The 14,701-nt window shown below is 35.6% G+C and overlaps 2 protein-coding genes across 5 annotated transcripts; both read left to right on the top strand.

Annotated features, from left to right (window-relative positions):
- Positions 269 to 4,758, top strand: LOC108661875 (alpha-crystallin domain-containing protein 22.3-like). Of its 3 annotated transcripts, none has more exons than XM_018120756.1 (3): positions 269 to 484; positions 3,521 to 3,888; positions 4,332 to 4,758. In XM_018120756.1, exons 1-3 carry the CDS (start codon positions 468 to 470, stop codon positions 4,562 to 4,564), a joined length of 618 nt encoding a protein of 205 aa, XP_017976245.1. In that variant the 5' UTR covers positions 269 to 467; the 3' UTR covers positions 4,565 to 4,758. The 3 variants fall into 3 exon arrangements, with proteins under 3 accessions (XP_017976245.1, XP_017976244.1, XP_017976243.1); XM_018120755.1 differs by lacking the exon at positions 269 to 484 and adding an exon at positions 2,903 to 3,028; XM_018120754.1 differs by lacking the exon at positions 269 to 484 and adding an exon at positions 2,920 to 3,040.
- Positions 6,023 to 10,649, top strand: LOC18600406 (alpha-crystallin domain-containing protein 22.3). 2 transcript variants are annotated; one of them, XM_018120750.1, is made up of 3 exons: positions 6,023 to 6,213; positions 9,287 to 9,654; positions 10,097 to 10,649. In XM_018120750.1, the coding sequence occupies exons 1-3, from the start codon at positions 6,140 to 6,142 to the stop codon at positions 10,327 to 10,329; spliced, it is 675 nt and encodes a 224-aa protein (XP_017976239.1). In that variant the 5' UTR covers positions 6,023 to 6,139; the 3' UTR covers positions 10,330 to 10,649. The 2 variants fall into 2 exon arrangements, with proteins under 2 accessions (XP_017976239.1, XP_017976240.1); XM_018120751.1 differs by having other exon boundaries at positions 6,023 to 6,242.

Raw genomic sequence — 14,701 nt, 5'->3', positions numbered from 1 at the left:
TATCTTATGTGTCAAAAGACAAGGTAAGCAACTTTCCAAAACAAAAATCTAATGAATTTGTACCACTAGCTTTGGAAAATCAATTACAAATGGTAAGTATATCTGCATATAATAATGGTAGAACATAGAGGATTTTACAATTAAAATAATACCATCAAAGATTATATTAATCTTATTTATGAACAGTGAAAATTTTTTAAAATTAATTATATGTGGATTGATTGTATTAAAAATAGAAAATATAAAAAAACCCAAAAAAAAAAACACAAAAAGGAAGGCAAGAGCACGGTGCTCCTGCACCCAATCATTTCCAACGCAGTTGCACTCTGTCTGACCCTCCCTATTTTGGCAAAAACCATTGGCCCAGAGAAGGAAAATTAAATGACTATAGATGCTTTCACAATGGAAATCATGTTGAAAACTCGCTGGAAAACTATCAGTCTTGCTCATATCAGGTGACTGTTTCAATGGCTTCTCCAACGAGGTAAAAATACCCAGATGGCCATACATCTCTTTTTACATATTCCCATGCATGTTATGTATGTATCTAATGATGTATATTCGTAATGTGCATTGGGGTAAGCTGAAAAGTTACAGCTTTGAATTCCAAGTTTTGCAAATTTTCAAATGTATAAGTTTATGTCATGTTCTTTCTGGTTTGGGATGTAATATTGACCATTGATCATGATGATGATGGATTTTTTGATGTTTTTATGCTTCATGTTATGCTCGATACCATCTTGGTTTTTAATTTTTTTCCGGCAACGAATTAAACTTTCATAGTTCAAGTGTTTATCATCTGTTAGGTGCAGAAAGGAAGGATTTTTATTTTTAGGATTGCTGTATACAATCTTTTCAATCATAGGAAAAACAGGGGTAAAAGAATGTGGTTGGAGATTGAATTAGGATAAAATGCTATCTTCATCTTTGTTTGCTTTTTTGGGAGTTTGGATTCCATTGCCAAGAGCCAATCCATGTTAAGGGTTTTCCTAGGGTTTATGAGCTAACTTTGTTCCTATTTTCGGAATTTAGATAACGGCTATTCAAGGTTTTCTCTGAAACTATTTATTCTCTTGTTTGGGAAAATTAAGGGTAATGTTTATCGACTTGTCCTTGCCGAGTGGAAACCGGCCAGCTTCTCCTCATTCCAAAAGATTGATATTCTTTCTTTCCAACACTAAGTCAGCCATGAAACCTGTTTCTGCATTACCTAGAACTCAAAATTTCTCTATAAGAAGAATGACTAAAATAACACAGAAAAACCTAGTGTGTTTATACCTATGCACAAAACTTTTTATTCGTGAAATCATAGTTGTCTGGGTCATCACATGGATGCCAGCCAATGCCTTCAGAGTGCTTCTATAAGGCACATGATAAAACTTTGGATTCATCAAAGAGTTAAATTAAACATCTATAACCAATAAAGTAGGTAGTACTATTATCATCAATCCAAGTGTGAAAGATTATTTGATAGATTTGATGTATTAAATAAAATTTAGAAGTAATTGAAGAACAAAAGAAAGATTACAGAAAAGGATTTACTTAGAAGTATATTTATCTCTATGAGCAATGTATAGCAAATCAAAAGGAGGACATGCAGTCACAGAAACAGATCCAAAACAGGATATCTGAGGTAAAAGAACTAATATTACCTATCATGATGGCCATATGTTGCACAACATTAACTAGGATACAGATGGCCAAATCCAATACAAGTATGTAAAATTTTTTGGAATCATTTCTATCGCGGTTAGATGGTTGAAGAGTCATACCATATGGATCTAAGATGTCATGTAGTGTGTGACACAGTTATTTTGGGTTCAAAGTGAAGAGTTTTCTTGTGATATAAGTTATGTGAGAAGTAGGATCTAGGTCGAAGGACTTACTAAACCAGATGTTTCAATTTTTAAAATAAAAATTTGTTATTATAAATCCCTATATTTGGAGCAAGTTTTGGAGATTCCATCAGTAAAGGATGCCCACAAAATGTTATTGCTCTTAAATTTATTCAGGGATCATCCTTTTTGTGCCTGGGGCTTGTCCTGATCTCTCTGTGAAATACATAGACAAGCATCTGAGGAATTATCTTATGGACATGGATTACAATGCATATGTGCATCTAATTCGGTTTAATCATCTTTGAACTAACACTAATGAATTGATATATCTAGGTCCAATACAACCAAATTTCGTTCACTCTACACCATGTTGTCCAAAGAAATATTCATAGCTGCCCCCATTTGCTTTTTTTTCTTTCTGGATTACTATCTGTCCTTTATCATTTCTCCAAAATTAAACTTCTAATGCATAATAGTCAGAGTTTCTTAGAATGAGGGTGTGAAGCATTGATTGTGTGGTTTGAAGAGTTCCTTGAAAATCAGAAGTTTTCCAATAGAAAGCTTATCTAATGATAGCATAAGTCAGCTTTCCAAAAGAAAGCTGACAAGTTGATTTCTTGTAAATCAGAAGTACGTGCATGCTATGCGAGTGTTCTCCACGTACGAAATCCAGAGATGACTGGACTTGTCTGAATGTGGACATGTGTAATATGCACTGATTAATAGATGTGTCTTGATCTAAAACTTACAAACTCGACTCTCATCATTCACCATGTTTCATGTATGTAGAACACGCGAGTGATGTGCGTATCTTCCTATTTGGATGAGAGCAACAATTCAGCTTTATTACTTGGACGTTTCTTTATGCTATTAAGTAAGGAATCTGTTGGAAACATAAAAATTTGCAGTAAAAGGGAAAAATATGGAAGGTTGTGAAGGACGTATTAATAATTTAAAAGGGAAATAATAAATGGGGCAGCTGGAGAGTTGACTTGGATTACTCTGACGAACATTATATAAGGCGCGGTGGTAAATTTCAGCCATAACCTACATCTTTTACAATTGTGTAATATACATTAGGGAAATCATACTTTCTTAGAAATGAATTCTCAGACTGTGAGTAGCGGAGAAGATGGGAATGATTTATCAGAAAGATTGAGAGCCCTTAATCTCAATGATGGGGTTCTAAGGTTTGAGCAAAAGTACTGGAGATGTGATAGTTTTTGGTTTCAATTATGTTGTTGGTGATTTGATGCATGCCAATGTCTAATTACATTAGTTTTCCAATTGTTTATGTTAGTAGTTTTGGAATTTTGTGTTATAGTTCGACAAAAACTAAATTGTTCTTGTGGTGCATAACTCTGCAATTAGCTACAATCTATGTTTTCTTAATGTTTGATTTTTTATGACCGAGGAGAAAATATGAATTAAATAATTGATATCTATGTATTTAAACTACAGTTTATTTGGTATGTGTTTCTCCATGTTTTGTTTTCATAAGATTTCCTACCTGTTCTTCCAATGGATTATTAAACAAGCCAAGTTTTATTACTGATGTTCTGAAAAAGCTCTATAACATAAGATACCGGTGGGAGGCAATGTATTGCTGAGGTAGTTTTAGTTTCCTAGGGCTTCAGGTAGTGTTCATGTGCAAATTTGACAGTCTACATATCTTCTGGCAGGTCTGACAGGACAGAAGGTGAAAATAATGAGCCTAATAGCATGAATCCCCAGCAACCAGTTCTTGATGTGCCTCCTCTCAGTTGTGTGCATTACATTGGTCCACCAAGCCCAGGTGATACATTTTCCTCACCAACCAAAGAGCAGACTGAGGCTTCAGAAAGAATCGGTCCAGCTATGATATTTCTGCCTTCCCAATCAACCAGGGAGGAGTTGGATAATATGATGGCTCATACCAAATATGGAGTTGCACTCACTGGGGCTGCTGCAACAGGCTCAATTGGACCACTTAGAGGGTTAAGGAACATCAGTGAATCAGAGGATTCATACCATTTCCGTGTCAACGTTCCTGGGGCATCAATGGAGAAAGGTAATTTTCTGTAATGTTTAGGCATTTGATTAATCAATCTGCTCATGATTGCTTTCCTTGCTAGTCTTAAGATTGAGGATGTTCATTTTCTTCATTTGATCAAAAAGGCTAACCTCTTTGGTAGAAAGAGGAAAGGGCAGTGGGGAATGGTTCATCATGTGACATAACTCACTGGAGGAAGTGCATCATGTGCATATCTTCGGACATCAGTGTGGTTGGAAATCCCTTGAAATAATATGATTCTTTGATAATTGTTTGCCGCAGCATTTCCTCACCTAATGTCATTAAACCTCCATTCCAGGATTTAGGATTCAAGCTAATCTATATGCCATGAATCTCAACTTGTGTCTGTTAGAAAAGCTTGAATCATCTTATTCATCTGTCTATTCTATTACTGATTTTTCCAGGAATGATAATTGTGATATCTGAGTTTATGAGTGCAGGAGACTTCAGCTGTGACATTGAACCTGATGGAACAGTAGTAATAAAGGGGATTTCAACCACTGGTGAGAAAGTAGTACATTGGGGCTCTCTAGTCTTTGAAATGCTGACACAAAATCTGGGCCCGCTGGGACCGTTCACCATCTCATTCCAGCTACCAGGTCCTGTCAATCCCCAAGAAGTTGTTAGTCGTTTGGCTGATGGAATTTTTGAAGCCATTGTGAAGAAGAAGTGATTGAGAATGCCTAGGAGAAACGGAGGGCAGGGGATGCCCTGGGAATGACTTTTCTTCCCCTGCCTCCATCTTAGCATTATGTGTGTTATAGGCTTTATGCGTCAGTCTAGAAAATTTGGAGATCATCAAATGAACTTGGTGTTTAAAACTTTCTTTTGGATTCAATAAATTGTTATCTCCAGCCTTTCCTTTTCTCTGTTTTTTTCCTTTTTAATTGAATGTTTGGCAGTGGTATCAATCATTTGAGACCTCATCGAGTATTCATCCCAAGTCCCATTGTATCAATCCGAAGCAGCCTGTTGAACATTTGCACTTGAAACAGGAAGAATCACACCATCATGCAGGAATGATTGAACTTCTCTTTATAATGCCATTTTCAAAGTCCAATTCCAGATATATTCATAAACTTCAATTGAACTATTGTGTCTTTCTGGATATATCAAAATGGACTAACAACTCTTCCCCCTCAAATCTTCTTACTATTTTGCACAATATATATGTTACCACACCCAGACAAAATGACCCAGAGATCCAATTCAATCAGTTGGATGGCTGATTCTTCCAATCAAAGAGCTTAGGACTTGCATGCAATTCACTAAAAAATCAAGTGCCGGAAAAAGCATTAGTCCTAAACATTAACATAAAGTGGCATGAACTTTGTCAACCGAAAGCGTCTGTCTGACAGAGTTGTTTTGGCCGGTCTGCTGCAACCTTCCTCTAAAACTACCTTGAAAAAAGGAGCTTGTCATAGGGAAAATTCTGCAAATTTACTCTTTTGACGCACATTATGTTTAACATGAAATTACCAGCGACATTATACATACTGCAATATTGCATTTGATCAGTAGAGATAGAATATGAGAAGCTGGACAGTGAAGGGTACTGTGAGACTGGCGCCAGTAAAGTTGAAAAATGAGGTTATAATTGTTTTTGCTCTTTTGAAGTGAATTACGGAGTGAGAAAATGCTGATATTGTTTAAAGCTGTGGCTTCATGCACCCCAGAGACAGACATGCAGACCAGTGAGCAAAGATATCAGTCAAATCCAGTTCTTAGACTTTTCATGAAAGAGTTCTAACTTGTCACCGGGGCCCTTTGGGAATTTGAAGTATATTTACAACAGAAACATTCACGAATTTGTCTGGATTGCTATTACTTATCCACAAAGTGACAGAAAACAGAAACATTTAAATCTGCTAAGCCATATTTAGATATCTTATGTGTCAAAAGATAACGGAAGCAACTTTCCAAAAAAATCTAATGAATTTGTGCCACCTGCTTTGGAAAATCAATTACAAATGGTAAGTATATCTGCATATAATAATGGTAGAACATAGAGGATTTTACAATTAAAATAATACCATCAAAGATTATATTAATCTTATTTATGAACAGTGAAATTTTTTTAAAATTATTTATATGTGGAGTGATTGTATTAAAAATAGAAAATATAAAAAAAACCCAAAAAGGAAGGCAAGGGGGCGGTGCTCCTGCACCCAATCATTTCCAACGCAGTTCCACTCTGTCTGACCCTCCCTATTTTGGCAAAAACCATTGGCCCAGAGAAGGAAATTAAATGACTATAGATTCTTTCACAATGGAAATCATGTTCAAAACTTACTGGAAAACTATCAGTCTTGCTCATATCAGGTGACTCTTTCAATGGCTTCTCCAATGAGGTAAAGATGCCCAGATGGCCATACATCTCTCTTTACAAATTCTCATGCTTGTTATGTATGTATCTAATGATGTATGTTCGTAATGTGCATTGGGGTAAGCTGAAAAGTTACAGCTTTGAATTCCAAGTTTTGCAAATTTTCAAATGTATAAGTTTATGCCATGTTCTTTCTGGTTTGGGATGTAATATTGACCATTGATCATGATGATGATGGATTTTTTGATGTTTTTATGCTTCATGTTATGCTCGATACCATCTTGGTTTTTAATTTTTTCTGGCAAAGAATTAAACTTTCATGGTTAAAGTGTTTCTCATCTGTTGCAGAAAGGAAGGATTTTTAATTTTCTCATCTGTTGCAGAAAGGAAGGATTTTTAATTTTAGGATTGCTGTATACAATCTTTTCAATGATAAGAAAAACAGAGGTAAAAGAATGTGGTTGGAGATTGAATTAGGATAAAATGCTATCATCATCTTTGTTTTCTTTTTTGGGAGTTTGGATTCCATTGCCCAGAGCCAATCCATGTTAAGGGTTTTCCTAGGGTTTATGAGCTAAGTTTTTTCCTATTTTCGGAATTTAGATAACGGCTATTAGAGCTTTTCTCTATTTATTCTCTTGTTTAGGAAAATTAAGGGTAATGTTTATTGACATGTCCTTGCCAAGTGGAAACCGGCCAGCTTCATCTCATTCCAAAAAGATTGATACTTTTTCCTTTCCAACACTAAACCAGCCATGAAACCTGTATCTGCATTGCCTAGAACTCAAAATTTCCTGATAAGAAGAATGACTAAAACAACACAGAAAAACCTAGTGTGTTTATACCTATGCACCAACCCAACTTTTTATTCGTGAGATCATAGTTGTATGGGTCAACACATGTATGCTAGGCAATGCGTTCAGAGTGCTTCTATAAGGCACATGATAAATCTCTGGATTCATCAAAGAGTTAAATTAAACAACTATAATCAATAAAGTAGGTAGTACTATTATCATCAATCCAAGTGTGAAAGATTATGTGATAAATTTGAAATAATTGAAGAACAAAAGAAAGATTACAGAAAAGGATTTGCTTAGAAGTATATTTATCTGTATGAGCAATGTATAGCAAATCAATAGGAAGACATGCAGTCAGAGAAACAGATCCAAAACAGGATATCTGAGGTAAAAGAACTAATATTACCTATAATGATGGCCATACGCTGCACAACATTAACTAGGATACAGGTGGCCAAATCCAATAAAATTACGTAAAAGTTTTTGGTATCATTTCTATCGGGCTTAGATGGTTGAAGACTCATACCATATGGATCTAAGATGTCATGAAGTGTGTGACACAGTTATTTTGGGTTCAAAGTGAAGAGTTTTCTTGTGATATAAGTTGTATGAGAATTAGGATCTAGGTCCAAGGACTTACTAAACCAGATGTTTCAATTTTTAAAATAAAAATTTGTTATTATAAATCCCTATATTTGGAGCAAGTTTTGGAGATTCTATCAGTCAAGAATGCCCACTAAATGTTATTGCTCTTAAATTTATTCAGGGATCATCCTTTTTGTGCCTGGGGCTTGTCCTGATCTCTCTCTGAAATACATAGGCAAGCATCTGAGGAATTATCTTATGGACATGGATTACAATGCATATGTGCATCTAATTTGGTTTAATCATCTTTGAATTAGCACTAATGAATTGATATATCTAGGGCCAATACAACCAAATTTCGTTCACTCTACAGCATATTGTCTAAAGAAATATTCATAGCTGCCCTCATTCGCTATTTTTTCTTTCTGGATTACTATCTGTCCTTTATCATTTCTCCAAATTTAAACTTTTAATGCATAATAGTCAGAGTTTCTTAGAATGAGGGTGTAAAGCATTGATTGTGTAATTTGAAGAGTTCCTTGAAAATCAGAAGTTTTCCAAAAGCAAGCTTATCTAATGGTACCATAAGTCAGCTTTCCAAAAGAAAGCTGGCAAGTTGATTTCTTGTAAATCAGAAGTACGCGCATGCTATGCACGTGTTCTCCACGTGCGAAATCCAGAGATGACTGGACTTGTCTGAATGTGGTCATGTGTAATATGCACTGATTAATAGATGTGTCTTGATCTAAACCTTACAAACTCGACTCTCATCATTCACCCTGTTTCATGTATGTATAACACGCGTGTGATGCACGTATCTTCCTATTTTGATGAGAGCAATAATTCAGCTTTATTACTTGGAAGTTTCTTTATGCTATTAAGTAAGGAATCTGCTGGAAACATAAAAATTTACAGTAAAAGGAAAAAAATATGGAAAGCTGCGAAGGACGTATTAATAATTTAAAAGGGAAATAATAAATGGGGCAGCTGGAGAGTTGACTTGGATTACTCTGATGAACATTATATAAGGCGTGGTTGTAAATTTCAGAGATAGCCTACATCTTTTACAATTGTGTAATATACATTAGGGAAATCATACTTTCTTAGCAATGAATTCTCAGATTGTGAGTAGCGGAGAAGATGGGGATGATTTATCAGAAAGATTGAGAGCCCTAATCTCAATGATGGGGTTCTAAGGTTTGAGCAAAACTACTTTAGACGTGATAGTTTTTGGTTTCAATTATGTTGTTGGTGATTTGATGCATGCCAATGTCTAGTTACATTAGTTCTCCATTTGTTTGTGTTAGTAGTTTTGGAATTTGTGTCATAATTCTACAAAAACTAAATTGTTCTTGTGGTGCATAACTCTGCAATTAGCTGCAATCTATGTTTGCTTAATGTTTGATTTTTATGACTGAGGAGAAAAGATGAATTAAATAATTGATATCTAGGTATTTAAACTACAGTTTATTTGGTATGTGTTTCTCCATGTTTTGTTTTCATAAGATTTCCTACCTGTTCTTCCAATGGATTATTAAACAAGCCAAGTTTTATTACTGATGTCTTTAAAAAACTCAATAAAATATGATACCGTTAGGAGGCAATGTATTGCTGAGGTAGTTTTAGTTTCCTAGGGCTTCAGCTAGTATTCATGTACAAATGTGACAGTCTACATATCTTCTGGCAGGTCTGACAGGACAGAAGGTGAAAATAATGAGCCTAATTGCGTGAATCCCCAGCAACCAGTTCTTGATGTGCCTCCTCTCAGTTGTGTGCATTACATTGGTCCACCAAGCCCAGGTGATACATTTTCCTCACCAACCAGAGAGCAGACTGAGGCTTCAGAAAGAATCGGTCCAGCTATGATATTTCTGCCTTCCCAATCAACCAGGGAGGAGTTGGATAATATGATGGCTCATGCCAAATATGGAGTTGCACTCACTGGGGCTGCTGCAACAGGCTCAATTGGACCACTTAGAGGGTTAAGGAACATCAGTGAATCGGAGGATTCATACCATTTCCGTGTCAACGTTCCTGGGGCATCAATGGAGAAAGGTAAGTTTCTGTAATGTTTAAGCATTTGATTAATCAATCTGCTCATGATTGCTTTACTTGCTAGTCTTAAGATTGAGGATGTTCATTTTCTTCATTTGATTAAAAAGGCTAACCTCTTTGGTAGAAAGAGGAAAGGGCAGTGGGGAATGGTTCATCACGTGATATAACTCACCGAAGGAAGTGCATCATGTGCATATCTTCTGACATCAGTGTGGTTGGAAATCCCTTGAAATAATATGATTCTTTGATAATTGTTTGCCACAGCATTTTCTCACCTAATGCCATTAAACCTCCATTCCAGGATTTAGGATTCAAGCTAATCTATATGCCATGAATCTCAACTTGTGTCTGTTAGAAAGCTAGAATCATCTTATTCATCTGTCTGTTCTATTACTGATTTTTCCAGGAACGATAATTGTGATATCTGACTTTATGAGTGCAGGAGACTTCAGTTGTGACATTGAACCTGATGGAACAGTAGTAATAAAGGGGATTTCAACAACTGGTGAGAAAGTAGTATATTGGGGCTCTCTAGTCTTTGATATGCTGACACAAAATCTGGGCCCGCTGGGACCCTTCACCATCTCATTCCAGCTACCGGGTCCTGTCAATCCCCAAGAAGTTGTTAGTCGTTTGGCTGATGGAATTTTTGAAGCCATTGTGAAGAAGAAGTGATTGGGAATGCCTAGGAGAAACAGAGAGCAGGGGTGCCCTGGGAATGACTTTTCTTCCCCTGCCTCCATCCTAGCATTATGTGTGTTATAGGCTTTAAGCGTCAGCCTAGAAAATGTGGAGATCGTCATATGAACTTGGTGTTTAAAACTTTCTTTTGGATTCAATAAATTGTTATCTCCAGCCTATCCTTTTCTATGTTTTTTTTTCTTTTTAATTGAATATTTGGCTGTGGTATCAATCATTTTGGACCTCATTCAGTGTTCATCCCAAGTCTCATTGCTATCAATTAGAAGCAGCCTGTTGAACCTTTGCACTTGAAACAGGAAGAATCATACTATCATGCAAGAATGGTGGTTTTTCTGTTAATAATCCTATGTCTAAACTCCAATTTCAGATATATTCGTAAACTTTAAATGAACTATTGTGTCGTTCCAATCGCATAAATTGGATATATGAAATTGGACTAATAACTCTTCACCTTCTTATCTTCTTATCATTTTTACAATGCATATGTACAATAACCAGACAAATGGACCCAGAGATCCAATTCAATCAGTTGGATGAGCGTGATTCTTCCAATCAAAGAGCTGAGGACTTACATGCAATGCAACCAAATATCAAGGGGCATTAAAAGCAATATTCCCAAACATAAATATAAAGTGATATCAACTTTCCTAACCCAAAACGACTAACGAACACAAAGTAAAATCTCGCCCTCACAGAGTGTATAGGCAGGTCTCCTGCAACCTTCCTCTAAAGCTACCTTGACATAGGAGCTTGTCATAAGGTAAATCCTGCAAATTTACACTTTTTACACAACATTTTCTTGACATGAAATTCCGGCTACACACAAAGTAATTTATAATTTGGTTTTTCTCTTTGTCTTGTTTGTATTGACTTATTTTCTTCATAAACAAGTGAAAGTTTGAGTCTTTAAACTGTTTCTTGCATGATCACATCCTGTTGTTCATTTACCATGAAGCTTGAAAGATGGAAAACAAAATGGCATTACAAAGAATCAATCTTTATGTAGAAGATTAAAATATGAAAGCAATCATTTCTTATTGTTCTTATTGCTCGCTGTGTCTGTAATACAACCTTGGTATTGTTTCATATTTTTCAAGTTATTGTTTTTCCTTGCTAAATGGGTTTATGATTGCCCCATTGTTGTTGCCTGAAGTTTGATGGAAAGTGGGAATAAATGCGTGAGGCTAATCAATGTGCTGCTCTAGGATTGGGAAATTTGCTACATTTGGGAATTTTTTATTGATGGTGTTTCAATGTTGAGTTACTGAAACCTTTGGATGAATTCATCACAAAATTAAATGGCTTAATTACAAGAACCTGCTTCGAACATATTGACATGCACTTTTCAGACTCTAGGATTTGGAAATTTTGCTGCATTTGGGAATTGTTTTTTAGTGTTTCAATATAGACTTACTGAAACCTTTAGATGGCACATAATTAAAGGGCTTAATTACAAAAACCTGCTTTGAACATATCGACATGCCCTTTTCAGATTACTACATCCTACACAAACTATGGCAGTTTTTTTGCACTTTTCCGCTTTCCATGGTGGTTTCTTATTTCTAACGCTTTATGGTGTCAGGAGGGAAAGCATACGTTTTTTGTGGGGAATAAAAGTAAGCTTGCATGTGTGAATTTTGTGACATGTTTATTAAGGGTTTTGCTGTTTAGTCAAGTTTAATTGCAGAGATTGATTTGAGAAGTAGAATGTCATTTTCTTTTACTGAGGTGAAATCCTGGCAGTATAGGATCTGAGTGTGATTTAGTTTGAGCTGCATATTATAAGGAACCAATTATCAATATGCAGTTTATAACTAGAATGGAGAACACAATGTGATCAGGCTTGTGGAATTTTAAACTTTAATGTCTAAAAACTTGTGACTACAATGGAAATGATCGTCTGTAGAAGCCAACTTCATTATCCTAGCAATACAAAATCTTTGTTTTGAACATGTGAACTGTTTTCTCCGAAAGAGATTTTTTTTATTGCATTTCAATAGAAAATGAAGGTTAACCTGACAACTTGATTGGGGCAGAGACAGAAAAGGTAATGGCTGCATTGCTTGCACCAATCAAGTAGAGCTGAATAATAGTCTTCATCTTTTGATGGAGAAAATTTTTGCGTTAAACACACATTAATCTCTTCTTTAGCATACCCTAGGGAAGTAGTGTCTGTTGATGTTTCTGTTTTCGACCAAATGCTCACAAACATTTGGTCCTTCTCTGGAACTCATCAAATTAGGACATTTAACAAATAATTTGTACAAATCATGGGAATTTCTGATGTAATTTTGTAAAATTGGGTTCATCAAGCTAAGGATGAACTGGTTTCCAGTGAATCTCTGACCTTTGCCATTCAATAATAATAATAGTTTTACCTAACAAGGAAAATGTTCTTCTCAGTTTCTATTTGTTTCTCATTACTGATTTTTATTTTTCTTATAATTTCTAAGAAACAAGCCTAGTTACTAAAATGCACATCATACTAGCAGCATAAAAAGCTCATAGCTTCAACCTGGAAACAGATCTGGATGCATTACCAGCTAGATGAAGTTGTCTGCCATTTGCTGCGTGCATAAGAAAACATATAGGTGTTAATTTCTACCTCAAAGCTCAATTATCTCAAAATTAATAGTTCCACATGTCAGTTGTTTAGTTTCTGACGGAAAATGGGGTTTAGGTTATATAGCTCGCTGTTTTCTATTTAGGCTACGAAAACAGAATGTGCGCCTTATACAGCGCATTGTTTCCTATTTAGGCTACTAAAACAGTGTGCGCGTTATATAGTACGTTGTTTTGCTATTTAGGCTATTAAAACAGAGTGCGCCTTTTATAGCCTGCTGTTTTCTATTTATTCTACTAAAATAGTGTGCACCATATGTAAATTAATGTCGCAGTTTTACTGGAATCCATCTAAGAATATTGCCTTTTCTTCTAAAATCTGTAGGTGTTTATGTTCTATGTTATTCTCTATATCCTTCGTAAGTCACTCTTTATATTGATCATAGTTAGCTTTCATGTCATGATCATGGAAGAAGACCAAGATGAGGATGATGTATTCATTGTAATGCCAATGCATTTCAAAGATCGGATCAGTGATTTATCAGAAAAGAGTCCTCCAGTTGACAACACTCATTTTAAAGTTTTGATGAGAAATTTCTTCTTAAAATCGGTTGCCCTTTAAAGCTTTGTTTGTATATAGATTACTGGATCTAGGTGTACTTATATATATCATATGGTGAGATTTCCCTTATCCTTCTCTTCTTTTCAGCTTGCATTAATTGATTTGTGGATATGCATCTTCAAACTGACTTGGTTGTGTCAGGATCATATTCAACTTCAAATTTATTCATTTTGTATGCGTTATATGAGTACTTATTCTGGTTAAGGTGTCATGGGGGCTTTTGAACTAGAGCGTCTAATAGTGGAAATAAGGCATAGTTAGCTATGGTGCTAAAATGTAAACAGTTGATACATAGTTTAAAATTTTTCTCAAATTTTGATAGTAAGTACCAGAGATCATGGACATCGAGTAATGGAGTGATTCATTTCTATTTTGTGTCCTCCCTTCTGGTTGCAACATATTTTGGCAGCCTCATCTAAGTTTTAATACCTGTAAATTTATGGATTAGGTTATTGAAATGCAAACTTTTTCTGATATAGTGGCTGTAGGAAGCATTTTATCTGATAAAAGGAGTCATTGGTGCAGGTGAAATAGCGGGGGACTAGTGGCCAGCTGTAAGACTTGCCACTTGTATGGAAGCGAGCAGCCACGGGTGAAAACAGCGAAGGAGTCCTGGCCAGTGGAGAAGACCATAAGGAGTCATGGCTACCGAAGAAAATTGTGATGGTAGAGAAAACAATCGTGGCTTCCAGGTCATTGCTCAAAAACAGCCATCTGGTTCTTACAGGATTCTTGAGGATGAGGAAGAAGAAGATCAATGTTGTTAATTAGCATGCGCAATATCATAGTAAAGCCCAATGAAAAGTATGCAAAGGACTGTCTTGATTTTTTTTTCTCCATTCAAACAAAAGATACCAGAAGGAAATTACATCTTCTGAAATTTCAAAAAAAAAAAAAATTACATCTTCTGAGAAGTATACGCATGAAGACTCAAATGCCTGACAAAAGAAGATATAGCAGAACTTGCATATTGATCCTCGAACCCAAGCCGAAAAAAGCATCAAGCTAGGTTATGCTGTTTATCAGTTTGTAAAAGAGTAATTTTGCAATTTTCTTTTTTTTAGCAATGCCAATAGATGTAATGAGTTGTGAAATTCACCCCAATTTATCTTGTTAGAGACCTCAGAAACTGTTATTGCCTCACGGCATTCTCTTTTACAT

This window comes from Theobroma cacao, chromosome 5, assembly GCF_000208745.1.
Source record: "Theobroma cacao cultivar B97-61/B2 chromosome 5, Criollo_cocoa_genome_V2, whole genome shotgun sequence".
In the NCBI taxonomy this organism is placed as follows: Eukaryota; Viridiplantae; Streptophyta; class Magnoliopsida; order Malvales; family Malvaceae; genus Theobroma; species Theobroma cacao.
The sequence above is the reverse complement of the archived record's forward strand: the minus strand, read 5'-3'. Positions and strand labels throughout refer to the sequence as shown.

What these genes read in the sequence shown, in the direction of transcription:
- LOC108661875 (XM_018120754.1), top strand. Translation starts at nt 2,940, where the DNA reads ATGAATTCTCAGACTGTGAGTAGCGGAGAAGATGGGAATGATTTATCA. An exon ending in GTTCTAAGGTTTGAGCAAAA is followed by an intron (nt 3,041 to 3,520) that starts GTACTGGAGATG and finishes ATCTTCTGGCAG; the next exon opens with GTCTGACAGGACAGAAGGTG. An exon ending in TGGGGCATCAATGGAGAAAG is followed by an intron (nt 3,889 to 4,331) that starts GTAATTTTCTGT and finishes TTATGAGTGCAG; the next exon opens with GAGACTTCAGCTGTGACATT.
- LOC18600406 (XM_018120750.1), top strand. Translation starts at nt 6,140, where the DNA reads ATGACTATAGATTCTTTCACAATGGAAATCATGTTCAAAACTTACTGG. An exon ending in ATCAGTCTTGCTCATATCAG is followed by an intron (nt 6,214 to 9,286) that starts GTGACTCTTTCA and finishes ATCTTCTGGCAG; the next exon opens with GTCTGACAGGACAGAAGGTG. An exon ending in TGGGGCATCAATGGAGAAAG is followed by an intron (nt 9,655 to 10,096) that starts GTAAGTTTCTGT and finishes TTATGAGTGCAG; the next exon opens with GAGACTTCAGTTGTGACATT.